At 63.7% G+C, this 18,180-nt stretch overlaps 5 protein-coding genes across 7 annotated transcripts; 2 read left to right on the top strand and 3 right to left on the bottom strand.

Annotated features, from left to right (window-relative positions):
* Nucleotides 1-366: 366 nt before the first annotated feature.
* SNX21 (sorting nexin family member 21) lies at nucleotides 367-1,916 on the bottom strand (the record flags this gene model as incomplete). The annotated part of the gene is made up of 3 exons (XM_080354654.1): nucleotides 367-1,035; nucleotides 1,353-1,510; nucleotides 1,643-1,916. The coding sequence occupies 3 exons, from the start codon at nucleotides 1,914-1,916 to the stop codon at nucleotides 367-369; spliced, it is 1,101 nt and encodes a 366-aa protein (XP_080210780.1).
* Nucleotides 1,917-4,757: 2,841 nt separating this feature from the next.
* TNNC2 (troponin C2, fast skeletal type) lies at nucleotides 4,758-5,614 on the top strand. Its single transcript, XM_080354629.1, has 5 exons — nucleotides 4,758-4,803; nucleotides 4,916-5,059; nucleotides 5,129-5,243; nucleotides 5,319-5,455; nucleotides 5,533-5,614. Exons 1-5 carry the CDS (start codon nucleotides 4,794-4,796, stop codon nucleotides 5,562-5,564), a joined length of 438 nt encoding a protein of 145 aa, XP_080210755.1. The 5' UTR covers nucleotides 4,758-4,793; the 3' UTR covers nucleotides 5,565-5,614.
* Nucleotides 5,615-6,454: 840 nt separating this feature from the next.
* Nucleotides 6,455-7,167, top strand: LOC308046625 (regulator of G-protein signaling 9-binding protein-like; the record flags this gene model as incomplete). The annotated part of the gene is made up of 2 exons (XM_080354609.1): nucleotides 6,455-6,647; nucleotides 6,728-7,167. 2 exons carry the CDS (start codon nucleotides 6,455-6,457, stop codon nucleotides 7,165-7,167), a joined length of 633 nt encoding a protein of 210 aa, XP_080210735.1.
* Nucleotides 7,168-7,525: 358 nt separating this feature from the next.
* Nucleotides 7,526-8,641, bottom strand: UBE2C (ubiquitin conjugating enzyme E2 C). Its single transcript, XM_080354559.1, has 6 exons — nucleotides 8,499-8,641; nucleotides 8,397-8,424; nucleotides 8,235-8,321; nucleotides 7,930-8,134; nucleotides 7,784-7,843; nucleotides 7,526-7,662 (listed from the first exon to the last, which is right to left on the bottom strand). Exons 1-6 carry the CDS (start codon nucleotides 8,597-8,599, stop codon nucleotides 7,604-7,606), a joined length of 540 nt encoding a protein of 179 aa, XP_080210685.1. The 5' UTR covers nucleotides 8,600-8,641; the 3' UTR covers nucleotides 7,526-7,603.
* A 365-nt stretch (nucleotides 8,642-9,006) lies between these two features.
* Nucleotides 9,007-12,759, bottom strand: DNTTIP1 (deoxynucleotidyltransferase terminal interacting protein 1). Of its 3 annotated transcripts, XM_080354556.1 has the most exons (13): nucleotides 12,627-12,759; nucleotides 12,484-12,554; nucleotides 12,286-12,382; nucleotides 12,006-12,104; nucleotides 11,798-11,866; nucleotides 11,415-11,471; nucleotides 11,123-11,184; nucleotides 10,975-11,020; nucleotides 10,482-10,540; nucleotides 10,240-10,300; nucleotides 9,805-9,876; nucleotides 9,488-9,543; nucleotides 9,007-9,276 (listed from the first exon to the last, which is right to left on the bottom strand). In XM_080354556.1, the coding sequence occupies exons 1-13, from the start codon at nucleotides 12,711-12,713 to the stop codon at nucleotides 9,138-9,140; spliced, it is 975 nt and encodes a 324-aa protein (XP_080210682.1). In that variant the 5' UTR covers nucleotides 12,714-12,759; the 3' UTR covers nucleotides 9,007-9,137. The 3 variants fall into 3 exon arrangements, with proteins under 3 accessions (XP_080210682.1, XP_080210684.1, XP_080210683.1); XM_080354558.1 differs by lacking the exon at nucleotides 9,805-9,876 and having other exon boundaries at nucleotides 9,012-9,276; XM_080354557.1 differs by lacking the exon at nucleotides 11,415-11,471 and having other exon boundaries at nucleotides 9,117-9,276.
* Between the last annotated feature and the right edge of the window lie 5,421 nt (nucleotides 12,760-18,180).

Raw genomic sequence — 18,180 nt, 5'->3', positions numbered from 1 at the left:
GCTCTTCTTCCTGACAAGACTTTATTTAATAAAGTCCTTTTTATTACATTATACAAGTTTTATGGGAAGTTCCTGGCAAGAGCCTCGATGCTGCCAGAAGCCTCCCGGTCCCTCCCCCTGTGCCAGCACGTCCCAGCTGAAGTTCTGGCCACCCTAGAAGACGGAGCTGGCTCCTGGCAGCACCAGTGTGTGCGGTGAGCACCAGGACAGACTAACAGCAGAGAAAGTGCATTTCCCAGGCAGCCGCGGGCTGTGCTGCGCACGGGAGCACAGCACCGCTCCTGCCCTGTCCCCACCCATGTGTCACCCACGCTGCTCCCGGGCACCAGCCCCACGCATTCCCTGCCTCGCGGCGCAGCACAGTGCTCACTCCAGTGGCTCCTTGATCAGACACTCCTTCAGTGTGGGCTGCGGCTGCAGTGGTTCAGCCTCCCGCAGCCCCTGCAGCCGGGCCTCCGAGCGCCGCTTGTCCTTGCCCACCTTCCAGGCCAGGTGCACGTGTGCGCGCAGGAAGGGCCCCAGCAGCGGGTGGCTGCCCTGCGCCTCCAGCAGCTCCAGCGCCTGCTCGCAGCAGCCATGCGCCTCGCCGAGCTGCTCCAGCTCCTGGTGGCACACGGCCAGCCCGGCCAGCGTCAGGAGGAAGCGGCCAGTGCTGCAGACACCCAGCCGGTCCTGCAGCCGGTAGGCATTGGCCCAGGTGGCCAGGGCCTCGCGGTACATGCCAGTGCAGGTCAGGCGTTGCGCGGTCCGCAAGTCCTGCAGGAAGAAGAACTCGAGGAATTCGGGGGAGCGGCGGATCTCGGCAATGGAGTGCAGGTGGGACAGGAACTGCTCAAAGGCTCGGCTCCTCTTGGCAATGGTCTCAGCAGTGAAGTTGCGGCGCAGTCTCTTCCTGGGGAAGGCGACACCGGCCATGTCGCAGCCGAAGCGGCAGCGCAGGCGGCGGTTCAGCCGCTCAAAGTCCGAGTAGCGCCGGGCGATGGCAGCGGGCGCCTTGTCAAACCGGCCGGAGCGGATCAGGTAGATGGTGTAGAGCTGTGGGGGGAGTGGGTGTCAGGGTGGTGCTGCAGGCACGCTGCTCCCGCAGGGGCCCGGCAGAGCCGGTGTGCAGCTGCAGAGAGGTCAGCAGGGGTTGCTGGTAGGGAGGGAGCAGACTGGGCCACTGCAGCTGCCAAACCCACCGGCAACAGTTACCTGAGGCTCATCTGAGCCGCCAGCGCCATCCAAGCAGCACAGGGAAAGACAGAGAGAAATAAGCGGCAGCTTCGTGGGACCCTGCCCTGGGGAGGGAGTGGGTCCTGCACCCACCCTGCACCCGCCTCGCGCCCACCTAGCCCCACCGGGCGACTCACCACGTACTTGGAGGAGCGCTCGCTGACCACGCTGGCGCTGGTGACCTCGAAGAGCAGCCGCTGCGGGGCCAGGCTGCCCCGCGACCTCCGCCACAGCTCTTGCAGCTGCCGGGTCAGCAGGCTGCTGCTGCTGGGGCGCTCAGCCGCGGGGCCCCACGCTGTGCCGGGAGAGGGGTGTCAGCCCCCGCGGGGACGGGGCTCGCCCGGCACCCCGACAACTCCCAGGCTACCAGCCCCTCCATCGCCTGGTCCCCTCAGGAGCGGGGCTGTCCCGGCTCCCCAGCACCTGCCTCCGTCCTCTGCACCCGCAGCCTGTCCGGGGGGCTGCGGCGGCTCGCCCAGCTCCTCTGCAGCGCCCTCCTCCTCCTCCTCCTCCTCCTCCTCTTCCTCCTGGCTGGTGAAGCTCAGGGTGCCGCTGAGGCGCGTCGACAGCCCCTCCGTGTCGTCCTCCAGCTCTGAGCTCTCCGGACAGTCCTCGGCCTCGGAGCCGCCGTGTCCCCGCTCCTCCCGGCCGCCCTCGCCGGCCAGTGCGTGCCGCAGCCGGTGCAGGATGCGGGCGGCCATCCCGGCCCCGCTGCCGAGGGGAGGTCAGGCCCGGCTGTCCCGGCGGGACGGGCAGGGCCAGGGGCTGCCCCCCCGCCCCGGACCAGCGCCGGAAGCTGCGGGGACCGCACGGGCTGGGCCGGGATCACCCCGGGACATCCCACACCCGGGACATCCCACACCCGGGACATCCCACACCCGGGACACCCCACACCCGGGACAACCCACACCTGGGACCACTTCGCCCCCGGCCCAGCCCGGAGACGCCGCGGCCCCGATCCTGATCCCGTCCCCGCCCCGGTGCAGCCGCGTCCCCTCTGCGGGCGGTGTCGGGTCGGTCCGTACCGTGCTGGCCCGGGCCGTGCGGAGCCGGGCGCTGCCGAGCGATGGCCGCTGCGCCGCGGCTCGTCCCGGGATCCTCCCTGCGCAGCTCCGCCTCCGCCGGGAACCCGGATCGCGGCGGCGGGGTCGGCACCGCCCGGCACGACGGGGTTGGCACGGCCGGGACCGGCACAGCTGCGATCGGCACAGCCCGGCACTGCTCGGCACGGCGGGCCCGGTCCGGCCCGGGGCAGGGCAGCGCTGCCCGGCGCTGTCAGCCCCTGCCCGATCGCGCCCGGTCTCCGCTCCCCTTGTCCTCTGACCGCGCTGTCCTGGTGGGGCCTCGGGTCCCCCCACCTGGGGCCACAGGAGCCCCCCACCCCATTGCCTGGCACTGCGGGGTCCTGTTACCCCAGTACGCCATATCCCGGCACTCCAATACCCCGTTCCCCAACACCCTGGTACCCGGCACCAGGGCTCCCGATCCCCCTGTGCCGCAGCGCCTGGATGTCCCCTGGGCTGCCCTGACACCCGCCGCCCTCGCCCCCCACCGGCCTCGCCACGTGCCCCAGCATCCACGCAGCTTAATTTAGCACCACGCCTGCTGCCTCCTTGTCGCTTTCTTGGGAATGTCTATTAATATCGAGGAACCAGCCCAGCTGCCGCCATCGCTCTGTCCCCGCTCGCCTGCTGTGCCCTGCTTCATGCTCTCACCCTGGGAATGGGGGTCCCAGCAAAACCAGGAGACAGCAAACCTCCTGGATGTCCCCAGCACTGGGACCTTGCGGGACAGGGGGCTGTCAGCCTGACCCTTCTGTGGCCCCAAACCCCATGCAACCCCCTTGGAGCACTGCAGGGCCACTTGACCAGTATGTCCCCAGAGCCACTAGCCCTGGCCGGGCCCTGGCAAAGGTGGCTGGCACGGGCTGCAGTGTGCGAGGGCAGAGCCTTCCAGGAGAAGTCCGGGCAGGTTTCCCACTCTTCCAGAAGCACGGAAAGAGGATGGGGCCTTTTCCGGACCTGGGAGCCCGGTTCACACGTGCTGTGGACCCCATCCTGTGAGGGGATGCTCTGTGCTTTGGGCTTTGTGCCCAGACCCCTTCCCTGTCTGGGGTGGGGTGTGACAGCCCAGCTCTGCCCTGGCCCAGCTGAGCAGAAAATGGGGGTGAAGGGAGGTGGCAGGGGGAGGCTGGAGCCCCTGGGGTATTGCGGGGATGAGGGAGGGGACGTGCTGGGGGAGCCCAGCCTGTGCTGGGCGCCTTCCCCAGGCAGGGCTGCAGTTCAGCAGGGGAGTCGGTGATGGTCAGTGCCCGCGGTGCTGGGGCAGACAGGTTGGTGCAAGGGGAAGCCCTGGCCCCTTGTTTGGGTGATGCTGACGGCGCTGGGGCTATTTTGAACCCCCTCCTTGCTGAGCTGCCCTGGGCGGGGGGGTGCTGCAGGGTGGGCTGAGCCACCCTCCTGCCAAGGCTCCAGTGTTCCTCGCTGGAGGGCTTGAATTTCTATCCTGGCTGCAGACTCACAGTTAATCCCCAGCTCTTGGCCAATAGCGCTTTGGCTAAATTAGGTAAAACGTGCCTGTTGCCAATGAGTGGGGCTGGGTTGCCACCGGGGAGCTGATAGGCTGCTGGGGCCGGAGGCCAGTGGCTGGGGGCACGCCGTGCGTCAGGGGCGCTACAAATTGGGGTGCCAGGACCACCGGGGAGCTTCTGGGGGCTTCTGCTGCAGGAGGTGGTGACTCCCCAGGGGAGGGAAGCAGCAGACATGGCTTCAATGGTAAGATCCCTCATACTGTTGCGAGTTGTGCACCATGTGCTGCGTGCCATGTGCTGCGTGCCGTGTGCTGTATGCCGGGAAGACCTGGCAGGGACGGAGGTGCCTGGGCAATCTGGGCTGCTGAAGTGTCTCTGTGGACGGGAATGGGGAGATGTTCCCCAGGGCTGGGTTGACAGCAGCAGGTGAGGGGAGGGAGGTGTTGGGGCAGTGCAGGGTCCCTGCAGGACGTGCCCCAGGAAGGGACCGTGCCGGTGCCCGGGGCTGCAGGTCCTGGGGATGCGGGTGCTGGGGATGCTGTCTCAGCCCTGGTTGGAGCACAGGGCTGTGTGGCGGTGGTGGTGGCAGGGACAGCTGAAAGCTGAGTGCTGGGTCATGCGACACGGTGTCACCGCCGACTCCACAGCCGCCCCGCGCCTCCAGGAGAAACTCGATCGGGGCCAACAGGTGCCCATGGCTGCAGCCCCACTGCTCCCTATAAGGGGAGCCTAGGAGATCCCAAAAATAGCTCTGCATGCCTGGGATGCCAAGGCTGCACCCAGGGACCACGGCCTCTGCACCCTGTAGCCCCTCCGGCGGGCAGGGGGTCCAGGCAGGGGGTCCCCGCAGCCCCCACCTGAGGCAGATCCGGAGCTGCGGGGGTTGCTGGGGCTGTGGCTCACCTGGGTGCAGCCCCATCCTCTGACTGGGCTGGGGCTCTCCCCTGACCCATGAGGGCAACTGAGTCCCATTGGCAGCTCTAGTGACCCCCTGCTTGCCTTGCAGACAGACCAGCAGGCTGAAGCCCGCGCCTTCCTCAGCGAGGAGATGATCGCGGGTGAGCGCAGGGGCAGCAAGGGAGAGGGACCGGGGCTGGCCAGGCACAGAGCCAGGCTCTGTCCCGCTGCCGCAGCCCTGTCCCACACCACCCTGACCCCCCTTCCCCACAGAGTTCAAGGCCGCCTTTGACATGTTTGATGCGGATGGCGGCGGGGACATCAGCACCAAGGAGCTGGGGACAGTGATGAGGATGCTTGGGCAGAACCCCACCAAGGAGGAGCTGGACGCCATCATAGAGGAGGTGGATGAGGATGGTGAGCACCCCCGGCGGGTGGTGGGTGCTGGGTGCCAGGCGGGACCCTGACCCGCACTGCTCCTCGCAGGCAGCGGTACAATCGACTTCGAGGAGTTCCTGGTGATGATGGTGCGCCAGATGAAAGAGGACGCCAAAGGCAAGTCTGAGGAGGAGCTGGCCAACTGCTTTCGCATCTTTGACCGGTAAGCGGGGGGTGATACCGGCCCATCCTGCCGCAGGGGAGAGCAGGGCCGCATCCTGCCCTCACCCTCCCGCAGGAACGCGGATGGGTTCATCGACATCGAGGAGCTGGGCGAGATCCTGAGGGCCACCGGGGAGCACGTCACCGATGAGGACATAGAGGACATGATGAAGGACTCTGACAAGAACAACGATGGTCGCATCGACTTTGACGGTGAGTGACAGCCAAGGCCAAGCGCCCGCACTGCTGCCCCAGGCAGGGCTGTGGGCTGAGGTGCCACTCTGCTGCAGAGTTCCTGAAGATGATGGAGGGTGTGCAGTAAGGGACCAGACATTCCTTGGGCCAGCTGCTGCGCCCAGCCCCGCAGCCAACGGGGAGCAGCAGCTCCGCAGCGCTCGGACCACCGCCACCCGCACCGGCTGGGACCTGCGCTGTGCTGGGGTCCCGGCCTCGCCCCGCTGGCAGCTGAGCTTTTCCTCCAGCCTGTTGCGCACAGTTTCGGTCTGAGCCTCAATAAAAGGGAAAAAGCTTGAGCTGCTGGTGTGGAAGTTCAGAGGTTTGCACGGGTGTGGGACTGCGGGCCTGGGCTGGTCCCCAGGGATGTGATGTGTCTTAGTGGATGTCTCGCGCCAGCCAGGGTCACCCTGCGGGGCCATGGTTCCCACGGGCTGCTGGGCGGGCGCCAGCACTGAGCTCAGACTTGCTGTGTGAAGCGGCTGGTTCACACGGCAGCGGGCAAGCGGCCCCAGCCTGAGGAATCCCTGCGGGCAGCAAATCTCTGGTGTTTGGGAACCACCACCACCACCTGCCCCGCACCAGGAACCCCGTGTTCCACCCCGAAAGCACAGAGGACCTGGCTATAAGTGGGGGAGGCAGTAGCATCCCCTCCCCGCAGGGTCAGGGCGATGCTGGAGTCTCTCTGTCTGGCCAGCCTGTGCCAGCCCCTGTGCGTCACTACCCCCCAGGGACCCACAGCAGCTCTGCACGGCCTCTCCAGGCAGGAAGAACAGTGCGGAAGATGGGGTACGTCCTCCTTGGGCTAGGGAGGGACTGGCACATGTAGGGACGGTGGGACCGACGGTGGGCAGCTGGTGGGACACAGTTCAGACCCCATCACATCCTGTGGCCCCGCAGCACGGGGGCACTGAGCACCCTGGGGATCTGGGAGCTGCCACAGAGGGGCCTGACCCTGCCCTGTCCTCACGGGGCACAATGGCACCAGGAAGAGGGGACATGTGCCATGCACAGGGGACAGCAAGGACGTGTGCGGCCACCCAGGCTGCGCTCTGCAAGGCCACGGCCAGGCACCGGCAGCTGGTTCTGGAGCTCGGGGGCAGCGCTGACAGCCCACGGCTGCGGGAGGAGCGGCGCCGGAGCAGCGTGGAGGTCCGGGAGCTCAGCGCTGGTAAGGATGGGGCTGCTGCCCCCACCCTGGGGCTGGCAGAGGGTCTGGGGCTGCCCCGGCTCAGTGTCCCCGTCCCGCAGGGCTGCAGCAGGCGTTGCTGGGGGGGCTGCGGCAGGCAGCTGTGAGCCCCGAGGAGCGGCGGGAGCTGGAGCGGCTGTGGGTGCTATTCCTCTGTGCCATGGAGCTGTTCCTGCAGGACCTGTGCCGCGCCCAGCGCCTCTGCCAGCTTTTCTCCGTGCAGGGGGGCGGCGCGGCCCCGCTGCGCACTGGGCTGGGGGGCCAGGGGCTGTCCAGCCGCAGGGGCAGCCGGCGAGGAGGGGGTCCCACACAGCCCCCGGCCGCCCCAGGGCTGGAGGAGGAGATCGAGGAGGTGAAGGCCATGATGGCAGAGATGGAGAGCAGAGCAAACATCCCCCTGTGGACTGTGGAGCCCACGCAGATGGTGGGGACGGGTGGCACCGCAGCCCCCAGGATGGCTCAGGGTGGGGCTCACCTTGAGCACTGCTGCAGGGTGCTCTGAGCAGGGGGGCAGGAGGGGTGGCAGCAGGGCTGGCACCCCCCTCACACACCCAGAGCAGGGTCCTGTGCACCCCCACAGTTCCTGCCTTCCTACGAGGGGGCTGCCTTCACCCTGTGGAGGGGCTGAACCAGCTCCAGGCACCCCAAGTGTTAAATAAAGGCCCTGTTTTCCCACGGGGTCGGTGTCCCTCCCTCCCTGCCCACACTTGTGAAGGGTCCGGTGGGACCCCAGGGCTGGGCTGACTGAGCAAAGGTGCCTCCAGGATGCAACAAAACCCTCACAAAAAGAGTTATAAGCATGCATTTATTTATACATTAACCGTGGCTCGCACCGCAAAATTAACTTAAAACTAGCCTATGATACAGAAATTCAGGGGAGTGGCTGGACAAGGGATGGGCAGAGACCCGGCTGCAAGGGGCAGAGGGGACACAGGGGGTCAGGTTTCCTGGCTCTTGGCCTGCTTGGCGTATGTCTCCCGCACGTACTTCTTGTAGGCTGAGGAGAAAGGGGGGCATGAGACTTAGGGTCCTGGGGCCGCCATGGGGGCAGTGGAGTGGGGGGCTGCACCATGGCCCCCCAAAGGGAAGGGGGGGCCCCTTGCATCCCAGGCACTCACCAGTTTGGTTCTTCCAGAGCTCAGCGGCATGTGTGTTCAGGGGGCTCTCAATGTTTGGCTCTGGAGACAGGGGCTGGGTCAGTGGGGAGGCGGTCTGGACCCCCAAGGCCCCCCAGCACCCACCTCAGCATGCCCGCAGGACCCACCTGCCAGCAGGCTCTGGATGGAGAGCAGGATGGTGCGCACGTCGTAGAGGGCCGACCACTTGTCCTTGAGGATGTCGAGGCAGATGTTGCCCTGGGTGTCGACGTTGGGGTGGTAACAGGGTGTCAGGAACCGCACGGTGGGCGCAGTGTAGGGGTATCCACTGGGGAACTCCAGAGACAGCTTGTACCGCAGCTCCTCGTAGGCCTGGGGACAGGGGTCAGGGGGGCATCGCAGGGGGGACAGGCAGCCCCGGGGAGGACCGAGGTCACCCTCGGTGCGGGGAGAGCCAGGACCCCACGCTTACCGTGCCAGCGGCGCCGTCGATAGTCCCAATCCATTTGAAGAGGTTGTCGGACTCAGGGAAGGCGGAAATGCCTTTATCACCGGACATCTACGGGGACAGCGTGTCAGGGCGGCCCGGGACCCCCGGCTCGGCCCTGGGACCCCGGCCCGGCCCCCCACTCACCATGAGCGCCATGAGCTCTTGCTGCAGCCTGCGGGAGAAGGACACGTTACCGGCCCGGCCCGGCCCGGCGGGGCAGCCCCGGCCCCCCCGCCCCCGGCTCACCTCTTCCCGACAGCGCCGCGGGCCGCCGTGGCTCCCGCCTCAGCCGCTTTGCGGGCGGCGGCGCTGGGCACGGCGGCGGGGTCAGCGTTCTGCGAGGCCATGGCGGCTCCGGGACACCGGGCTCCGCTCCAGCCGCCGCTGCCCGGTGGGTCAGGGGCGCTGGGCGCGGCTGTCTCTCCCGAGCTGCGCCGCACCGGCCTTCACTCCCTCCCGCCCGCCCGCGGCGGCGCTCGGCGCAGGACCCGGACCCTGCTGCGGCTGCCCCGGAGGCTCTCCAGTCGGTACAGGGCGCTCCCGGTGCGGGCTCGGGGGGCTCTCCGCAGGGCTCAGGACTCTCCGGTGCGGCGATACCGGCTCGGGGCGCTTCCCACTCCGTCCGGTCCCGCCAGCTCCCGCGCTCCGTTTGAATGTTTCCAACGTGCGGCCCCTCCTCCAATCGGCGCGCAGCCCCATTCGAGCCAGCCAATCACCGCTCGGCGAGGATGCGGCTGCCGCGGTAACTGCCGGAAGCCGCCGATTGGCCGCTGGGCGCCGCCGCGGAAACGTCGCGATTGGTCCCGCGGATCCTTAAAGGGCCAGAGCCCTAAAATTCTCTAGGACGCGGTGGAGGCGAGTGCGAAGCGGCTTTATTGGGGGCCCTCAGGGCTCGGGGGGACCCTCAGGGACCGGCACATCCCCCCCGCGGCGAAGCGCCTCCATGTGCTTCTGCATCTTCTCCGTCATCCATGCAGGCGGGATGAAGGGCTTCAGCTCCTCCAGCCGCAGGTCAACGGAGTCCCTGGTGAGAGGAGGGGGGATCAGACTGGGGGGGCCCCAGCACCAACCCACAACCAGCTCCAAACCCCGGACACCGACCCAACCAGCACCGAGCCCCCAAGCCCCAGCACTGAGCCCCCCACCCAATGCAGAGCAGGATCCCTCCAGCATGGGGGCTCTAGGACAGCACGCCCCCCTTGGCAGCACTGCGACAGCTCTGCCTGGGGCCTCACCTGTAATCATCACTGGCTGCCAAGTCACGGATGTCCTCCTCCACAAGCAGGTAGGCCTGTGGCACAAGGGGACACAGCTCAGGGTGGCCACGCACCCCCAGGCACCACGACGGCAGTGCCGCAACCCGCATCCCCCCCAGTTACAGCTGCACCACTTGCCCGAACCTGAGGGGCAGCCGAGGGACCTCTGTGGTCCCCACGGCTCCCTGCCTGCGCACCCTGCCTGGCCTCCTGCCCGCTGCTCCTCCGCCCGTGCTGGCCCTGGGGGTCCCTGCGCGGCCCCGCCGGCTGCAGCAGCCCAGCCCGGCCGTACTCACCATCTTGCCCCCAATGGCCCTCATGTGGTGCTGCTCTGTCAGCCACTGCTTATCCTGCGGGTCGGCTGCGTACTGCAATAAAGCAGCGAGGACCTGGCTGAACACAGGTAATGCCTCCCCCTCTGACCCCCCTCCTGCAGGATGCTGCACCCCACGCTCCCCCAGCCCAGCGGCCCCGCCAGGGGGCTCAGCCCTGCCTGCTCCTGCTGCAGCCTCCAGCCCTGGCTCCTCGCGCACCCACCACCTCGGTGGCTGTGCTAAGCCGCTACTTCTGCTCCAGCCTGAGAGCCAGACTGTGTGTGCACCTGCTCCAAACAACAACCAAGGGCGTGGGAGGGAAGAAGATGAGCGAGCCAAAGCACGTGCTCCCAAATCCCACCAGGAACCGTTCCCGGACAAACCCCAAAGGAGGATGTGTCCTGGGTGGCAGCTGACCTTAAAGAGGTGGGGATGCTTGATGTAGAGTCGCCCTCTTGTTCCTCCCATCCCGAGAGCTCTGCAAGAGGAACAGGGAGGTCAGATCTGGGCGGGGGGTGGCTGTGGCAGTACGGGAACACCTCCTCTCCTCCCCAAGCCCTTCCTACTGCTGTGAGGCACAGAAGTGAAGTGACACAGGAGGAGCCTTATGGGCTCCTGCCTTGGAGCTGCCACCCTCCATCAACAGGGCCGTTCCTTACTTGTTTGCTCGAGATCCAAGCACAAAGGTTGTGGTTTCAGTCAGTCGGGATGGATCCCACTACAGAGCAATTGGAAAAGGGGCAACATTAGAAATGAAGATGGTGCTGGCGCATGCTCCACGAGCTTCAGCGCTCTGACAGGAACCTTGGAACCGCCCCAGCCCAGGATGGAGGGAGCTGGTCACAGAGCTGGGGACCTGCACAGGAGGGAGGTTACATCCCTCTGGGCTGCTCTGAGCAGTTTCCCTTGTGGGAAGCACTGTGGGATCCTCCTGGCTACTGCTGCTCTCCGCAGGCCTCCTAAGAGCGGCACCACAGAGCTACAGGCTGCAGTGCCTGGGAGACAAGCAAAGGCCTCCGGGCACTTGGCTTCTCTCCTTGCTTCTCTCCTGCACTGCGGGGCCATGAGGGCAGCACTTGGCTCTGCACCGTCCCCGCTGCCGCAGCCGTTGGGGAGGAGAGGGGGAGCCCAGACGTGTCGGCCAGTCAATACCTTTGGTCCATCTCTTCTCACGGGCTCTGAGACTTTGAGCTTCCACCTGAGGGGAAGGAAAATGCGGTAAGAACAAGTCCCATTCGAGCAGCTTTGTTTCCCCCCCACTCGCCTCAAACAGGGGATCTGGCTCAGTACTCATACTCACGCAGCCATGCCTGAGATGCCACGATCGTTCGACAGGCTCTGTCCTGGAGGCCGCCCCTTTCTCTGCACAGAGAAAACCTTCAGTGGCTCGGCTGTGCACACTGGAGACCCTGCTCATCATCCTTCCCCTCCCAGGGAAGCTGCTCATTTTGTCATGAGCAGAAGTGCCAACTGGCACGAGAGCCACCCCAAAAGCTGCCCATGCACTTGCACGCCCTCATACTGTGGGAATGGCCAAGAAGGAGGTGCAGGCTTCCTGGATCATAAAATCACTGTGCAGAAAAGCCTCCTACCTTTTTGGGAACAGGGCTCCCTCGACGGCTCAGCTCCTCATCCATCTGCCGGCCGCGCTGCAGGAGGAATGGCCGCAGGATGAGGATGAGCAGGGCTGTGTGGGCCCTGCACACTGGCCAGCTGCTCGCGCCTTCGCTGCGCCAGAGGCAGAGAGCATGAGGGTGCAGGGAAACACCAACGCCAGCCTGTCTCAGTGAGGGGCACCGAATTGCGAGGAGCAGCGGCTGCACCCGGGATTGTCCTTGTCCTGTTGGAACTGTTCCCCCCCGCCCCACACCCCAGCTCTGCCTCCTCACCAGTGCACTGACAAAGGGGCAGAGAACAAAGCAATTCCAAGCCCTTACAGGTCACTCAGACCCCTGGAAACAGTAAAAACTTTTACCTTTGGTCCTGCCTGCTCATGGGGCAACCTGGGAACAACCTTTTTGCCATCAGAAAAGAGCAGTTTGGCCTGCAGGAAGAGAAAGACGGGTCACCCAACTGTGGGCTCAGAGAGGGACCTGCCAGCAACTCCCACTGCTGCGTGTCTGCCGAAAGCCCCTTAACAACCCCTCGCTAGCAGGGACGGGATGACGGGGGCAGCCCTTCACCTGCTCCAGGCAGCTCCGACAGGTCTCCTGGATGAGCTGCTCCGGGTCCACCTCCTCCCCGACGTTATCGCGCACATTGATTGCTGCCTTCTGGAAGAACTGGAGAGACGTGGCAGGAGAGGTTAGACTAGAGCCTGAGCGGCCAGGCAGTGCTGGGGCAGGCACAGGCACAGCTTCCCCACTGCAGGCAGGGGACGGGTGCGATGGCTTCACACAGCACCCACAGCAGAGCTCTGTCTGGGAAGCCACAGCCAGAGGGGCCTGTCCCTGCAGCTCTCACCTTCATGTACTTGTTGAAGACGCCCTGGATCTCCTCGTTGATGCTGGGCTGCAGGACGGCTCGGAGCAGGTCCATGGACACGGCCGGGTCCGTGAAGCTGAAGGTGCAGAGTCAGGGGGGGCGGGACCCCCTGCCCGCTCTGCTCTGAGCCAGCCCGGCCCCGGCTGTTCGCGCTCCCCGGCCGCAGCCCGCCCGTACCTGGTGCTCATCTGGGAGCGCCGCCCGCGCCGCTGCACCTGCCGGTGCTTGATCATGATGTTCCAGGGGCTCTGCGGGACACACGCGTCAGCCGCGGCCCGCCCGCCGCCCGCCCGCCCGGCCCGGCCCGGCCCCCGCCTCACCGTGCTGACCAGCTGCTCCTCGGCGCCGCCCGGGCCCTCCTCGCCCGGCGGCCCCGGCTGCTGCTCCGCGTCGCGGGCGGCGCCCATGGCGGCGGCCCCGGCTCCGCTCCTGGGCCGCGCCACCGGAAGCGCCGGGCCCCGCGCGCGTCATCGGCCCGCGACACGCGTGCCGGAAGTGACGGGCTGCCATGGCAACGGCGGCGGGAGCGCGGGGCGGGGGGACACACCGCGGGTTTGGGGACGGAGGGACACACCGGGGTTTGGGGACGGGGGGACACACCGCGGGGTTTGGGGACGGAGGGACACACCGGGGGATTTGGGGACGGGGGGACACACCGGGGGTTTGGGGACTGGGGTGCACACCGGGGTTTGGGGAGGGGGGGACACACCGGGGGTTTGGGGGCGGGGGGACACACCGGGGGATTTGGGGACGGGGGGACACACCGGGGGTTTGGGGACTGGGGTGCACACCGGAGTTTGGGGAGGGGGGGACACACCGGGAGTTTGGGGACGGAGGGACACACCGGGGGATTTGGGGAGGGGGGGACACACCGGGGTTTGGGGAGGGGGGGACACACCGGGGGTTTGGGGACGGGGGGACACACCGGGGTTTGGGGACGGGGGGACACACCGGGGTTTGGGTGTGGGGGGACACACTGGGGTTTGGGGACGGGGCCGCGGTGGAGCAGCCTCGGTGCTGCCGGCTGGGCTGCGAAACAGGAGCCTTTGTCCCTCCACGGGCTGTGGTTCCTCTCGTGTCGTTTTGTACGTCTGCAATTGACTTTTTCCAACACGACTTTCATCCTCTGGAACCTCGTTGTTTACCTGACGAAACACTCTAACCCCGCTGTTCCCACCCGCCCGCGCCGAGGGGGCAGCGCGTTCCCCTGCTCCTCCTCCGCTGGTTCACGGACGCCCTGGACACGGTGGAGGGGCCCCCGGGGACGGTCTGGTGGCGTCTGTCACCGTTTGCCACTGCAGCCCGGGGCTGTGTCCCCCGCTGTGACCAGCGTGATTCCTCCACCGTGGCTGTTCCACTCTGGGCACCCGGGAGGCCAGGCCGGTGACTCGGGCTCACACTGGAGCTCCTGCCCCATGTCCCGTCCTGCCGCGCTGGCCGGGCCGTGTTGCCCGTCACACAAACCCGACCTGTGCATGTGGGGCCCGTCGAGTCATCAGCGGTGTTGCCAGAACTTCATTATCATCATCACCGAGCTTTTAATGGGCTTATTATAATTGCTCTGGATTGTTAGCAACAAAAATAGGATGTTGTCCAGAACAGAGGAGAAATAAGGATGGATATATAAACTCATGGGAAACGTGAAACGTGGTTCCGTTCAGCCTGCAAGAGCTCATGGAGAGAGCTCAGGTCTCTTTGTGCCGCAGAGGACAGCGGCTGGTGGCTTTGCATCCACTGCGAGAGGACAAGAAGACCTTGCGTTGGGTTGAATCAGGTGAGACTTGGATAGACCTTTGGAAAATCTTCCAAATTATGATAACACTTAAATCCTGGAACAAATTCTCAATAAAGGAGTCCATGTCTTTGCAGGGGTAAGGCTGTCTTTTTAAGAGCACATCAAAACAATATCTCTTAGGGATCACCTAAACAAGGAGGTGACTTGTTTGGTTCCACTCCAGCCCCCGGTTTGTGCTGGTAATGTTTTGGTGTCTCTGTGCGGTAGGTGCACATGACAGAACATGCCAGCCTGTGAATGTCTGCCAGACACAGCGGCTGCTCCTCAGCTGAGGTTACCTGAGTGCTTCTTGGATTCCCAGAGGGACGTTGGACATGTCTCTTCTGTCCCTCAGTGTCCCTCAGCAGCAACGGGAGCCTCTGGAGCATGGTCCTGGTCCTGGCTTGGCCGCCAGGCTCCTGCAGCCAAAGCTTTGTGATCCCACCGGGTCCCCACAATGGTGTTGGCTCTGCCCATGTCACCGCAGGGCTGCGGTGTGGGATGGGCAGCACACGGGGTCAGCAAACTTTAGCTGTGTAACGTCACTTAGCATCAAACACGAAAATCGCACCAGTCTCTACAGAAGGAGAGCGGGCAGGACATGACAGAGGAGCCTGTTCAGTGGGTGAGGGGCAGGGAGGGAGAAGCCGAGCGGTTTGAGCACCGAGAGCCCCTTTCCTGTTGGGCAGTGTCAGCCGCAGGACGTTCTGTGTCTGCCGTGGCTGCGGGTACGGTCCTGGTCCTGGGGCTGGGTCTGGGGCAGGACCTGCCAGATTCCTCTCTCCCAGGAATCTATTTCAGTAGAGAAATGTGCTCGTCAGACATTCTCCTTTATTAGTTCCGTACAAGTTAACTATAGCCAGACTATAGTCAGCTAGGACAGAAACATGCCAAAATGACGGCGTTGTTCCCAAAGGAGGAACCGCGGGAAGTGCGGGGGCAGGGGCAGGGGCAGAGCTCCCCGCCATGGCCGTCCCGCTTAGAAGGAGCCTGCGGTCCCGCAAGTTGTTCCAGATGGTTTCCGGTGCGTGGAAGGGAGTCAATGCTACAAGCACAACACTGGTCCATAGGGCATCCTACTCGATGGTGATTAAAAGCGATGGCAACGTGCGATAAGCATTGGGCTGCCGGGCTGGGCCATGGAGCTGTGAGGTGTGAAGCACCGGATCTTCAACAGACATGGGCGGTTCGTGTAGAAATTGCATCTGAATTGAGTCACGGGCACGAGGAGAAGACTAAACCTGTACTTAAAGCATATTTCTTGCAATGAGCCCTCTTCCCACACAGGTTTTCATTGTGTGCAATTCAAGAAGAAATAATTAAGTAGGGAAGGAAAAATCTGCAAAATCAGATTCCGACTAGCACTCCTGTGTGACCTGAGAATAACTTAATTTAAATGGGTTGACACTCACATAATTGAAGTTACTACTTAATCTGTTATTTCAAACATATTAAATAAGTCTTTACCCTGAAATGAGATGCAGAGAAAAGGGAAGTTAATGTGGCATTACGTTTAATTTTTCATTTAACCTTAATGTGAGTCTCCAGCGAAGGTCGGCAGTTTGGACAGGGGGTTGAAGGCAGATTCCTGTGCTCTCCTCAGCTTGAGTGAGCTCTTGTCCTCAGAATCCCAAGACTTCTCCCTCCAGGGAGCCCCTCTCACCATCACCCTGTCCCACTGGAGCAGCCCCTTGCTCTGGCCCCGCGGCTGCCAAGGGAAGTGGCTCCAGTGCCCGCGGTTCCATGGGGGCCGTGGGTGCTCGGGCAGGTGGGGCTGCTCAGCCTTGTCCTCAGCCCGGGCAGCCTCGGCCATGGGCAAAACAGACATGACTCAAGGGAATTTTTAATTAATTTAAGCTATTGCCAGTTAACGCAAAGTTCTACTTGCTGATTAGACACAACAGATGCTCCCAGCGGCTGCGGCTCGGGGCAGCCTGTGGCCTCTTCCTGCACAGGCTCTGCTGCCCAAACCAGGCACTTTGTGCCCAAACACTCCGAGGTGGCGGAATAGGGTGCTCATGTTGCCCTGGCTGGTGGCTGGTGCTGCCCATGGACTCTGTGTGCTCCCCAGGTCTCTGTGTCCTGTGTTTGGCTGCTCCTACGGCAACCAATCTGTTATTCATGCATGCCATAACTGTGTGCTCCTGCATGAACTCATTGGTGCTCGTGCATGCCATTATTGACAGCTCATGTGTAAATTAACTGGGCATTCATACGTGGACACTAAACCCTGCAATTTATGCTCCAGAGTTCCCAGAAAGCTGCTCTGAGGACGCCTTGATTATGTCTCGGTTGGGATGGATGAAGAATCACAGGGAGCGCTGCTGCTCTTGGTGTGTGCCCAGGTCTGTGCAGGAGAGGAATAGGACCCAATGGGGCCAGAGGACAATGTTAATTTTGTGTAGAGACTTTGGTCTTACTCATTTGGATGCCAAACCTTGGCGACTTACATTAGTACCATTGAAAGAGCAGGAGTACACTGCTCATGAACAGAACAGACAAAGAAAATATTGGATTTAGAGCCAGATATCCAGAAGAATCCTGAATATTTGGCCTGCAGAATTGTGGCAACAGTGGCTTCTGTCCAAAATGGCAGCCTTGGGAACCTGGGGTGTTTGCACGTGCCCCCCAGTGCTGCTGCCCAGCGGGGCTCGTCCCCTGTGCCCAGTTTTGGCTGGGGCTGGGCAGAGCTGCTGGCGAAGCCCACTCGCGTTTCCCAAACACCTTCCCCTGAGCAGCGGCTGCTGCCCAGTGCTGGGAGATGCCCCGTCTCATCTTTAACGCTGCTCTGGGTTTTGTGTATAAGCGAGTCCCACTGTCCTGTCCCTCATGGTTTTCACAAGGCAGTGACATGGAGGAAAGAAATGGGTGGTGGGGGCTGGGGAGGATGGTTTGTCACCGGGTGCTGCTGGTGGTGGTGGTGGAGTGGTTGGGCACAGCCCATGTGAGGCAGTGGGGGGGTCACTCAGGAGCAGTGGGGAGGAACCCACATGCCCATACACGGGGTCCCCTGTCCCCCTTCCCATCCCCACACCATCCTCCCCGTCCCCGCACTGTCCTCCCCATCCCCACACCATCCTCTCTGTCCCCACACCATCCTCTCTGTCCCCACACCGTCCTCTCTGTTCACACACCATCCTCCCCACTGTGTGTGGCCGACTCTGGATCCTGCTGCTGCCTTGGCCGTGGGTGGAGAGAGGCAGCTGGAGCAGCTCTTTAGAAAACAGAATTACAGCAAAATGTGGGAGGTTCCTACAGGTCACCTGTGAGCCGCTTCCTCCCGTTCCTGGACCTGGGCTGCTGGGCAGGAACTTTAAATTGCTGCCCGGCTCAGCCCTGGCCACTGCTCGGGCAAAATGATGGCGAGAGGCACCTTCCTGCTGGGGCTCCTGGCCCTGTGGGCAGAGCTGCAGGCTGCACCCATCACAGGCAAGTATGGGCTGGGAATACCCAGCCTCTCTAGATCTCAAGAGTATTTTCTGTATTTTCATGGCATCATAGACTGGTTTGGGCTGGGAGGGACCCTTAAGGCTCATATAGTCCAAGCCCTGCCATGAGCAGGGACATCTTCACCCAGATCAGTGTTGATGATGACGTTCAGTGGTGTGTGTTTAAATGTCTGTTTTCATGCTTGTTTTTATGAAAGCTTTCTGTGAGGAGTTGTAATACTTGTGAGGTTTAGCCCTTGCTTAACTTTTATAATCTTCAAGATGGTGGTGGTACCGGGTGCAGGCGCAGGGATGCTCGGGAAGTTTGTCAGCTGAACCGTTGACCGGGGCAGGGACCGGTGGAAACATCAGTCTGGCCAAAGCCTGTGGGTGCCACGGATGGGGCTGGGATGGGCTAAACCAGACCCGTGAGCATGTGTGGGGCTTGCTACGGGTGTCGGGGTGGGCTGTGGCACCATGCCATCTGTGCCAGGCTCCCCCATGCAGCCGGAGCTGCGGGTGGGAGCAGTAGGTGGGAGCTGTGGGTGGGCAGCAGCACGGGGCTGATGCTGCTGCTCTCTGCTCTGTTCCAGGGCTCCTTGGAGCAGCCCCTGCCTGGCAGCCGCAGCCGGGGCAGCCTGGATGCTGTCGGCCGGGGATGAGCTCGGTGCC

This window comes from Nesoenas mayeri (assembly GCF_963082525.1).
Source record: "Nesoenas mayeri genome assembly, chromosome: 16".
Lineage (NCBI taxonomy): Eukaryota > Metazoa > Chordata > Aves > Columbiformes > Columbidae > Nesoenas > Nesoenas mayeri.
The sequence above is the reverse complement of the archived record's forward strand: the minus strand, read 5'-3'. Positions and strand labels throughout refer to the sequence as shown.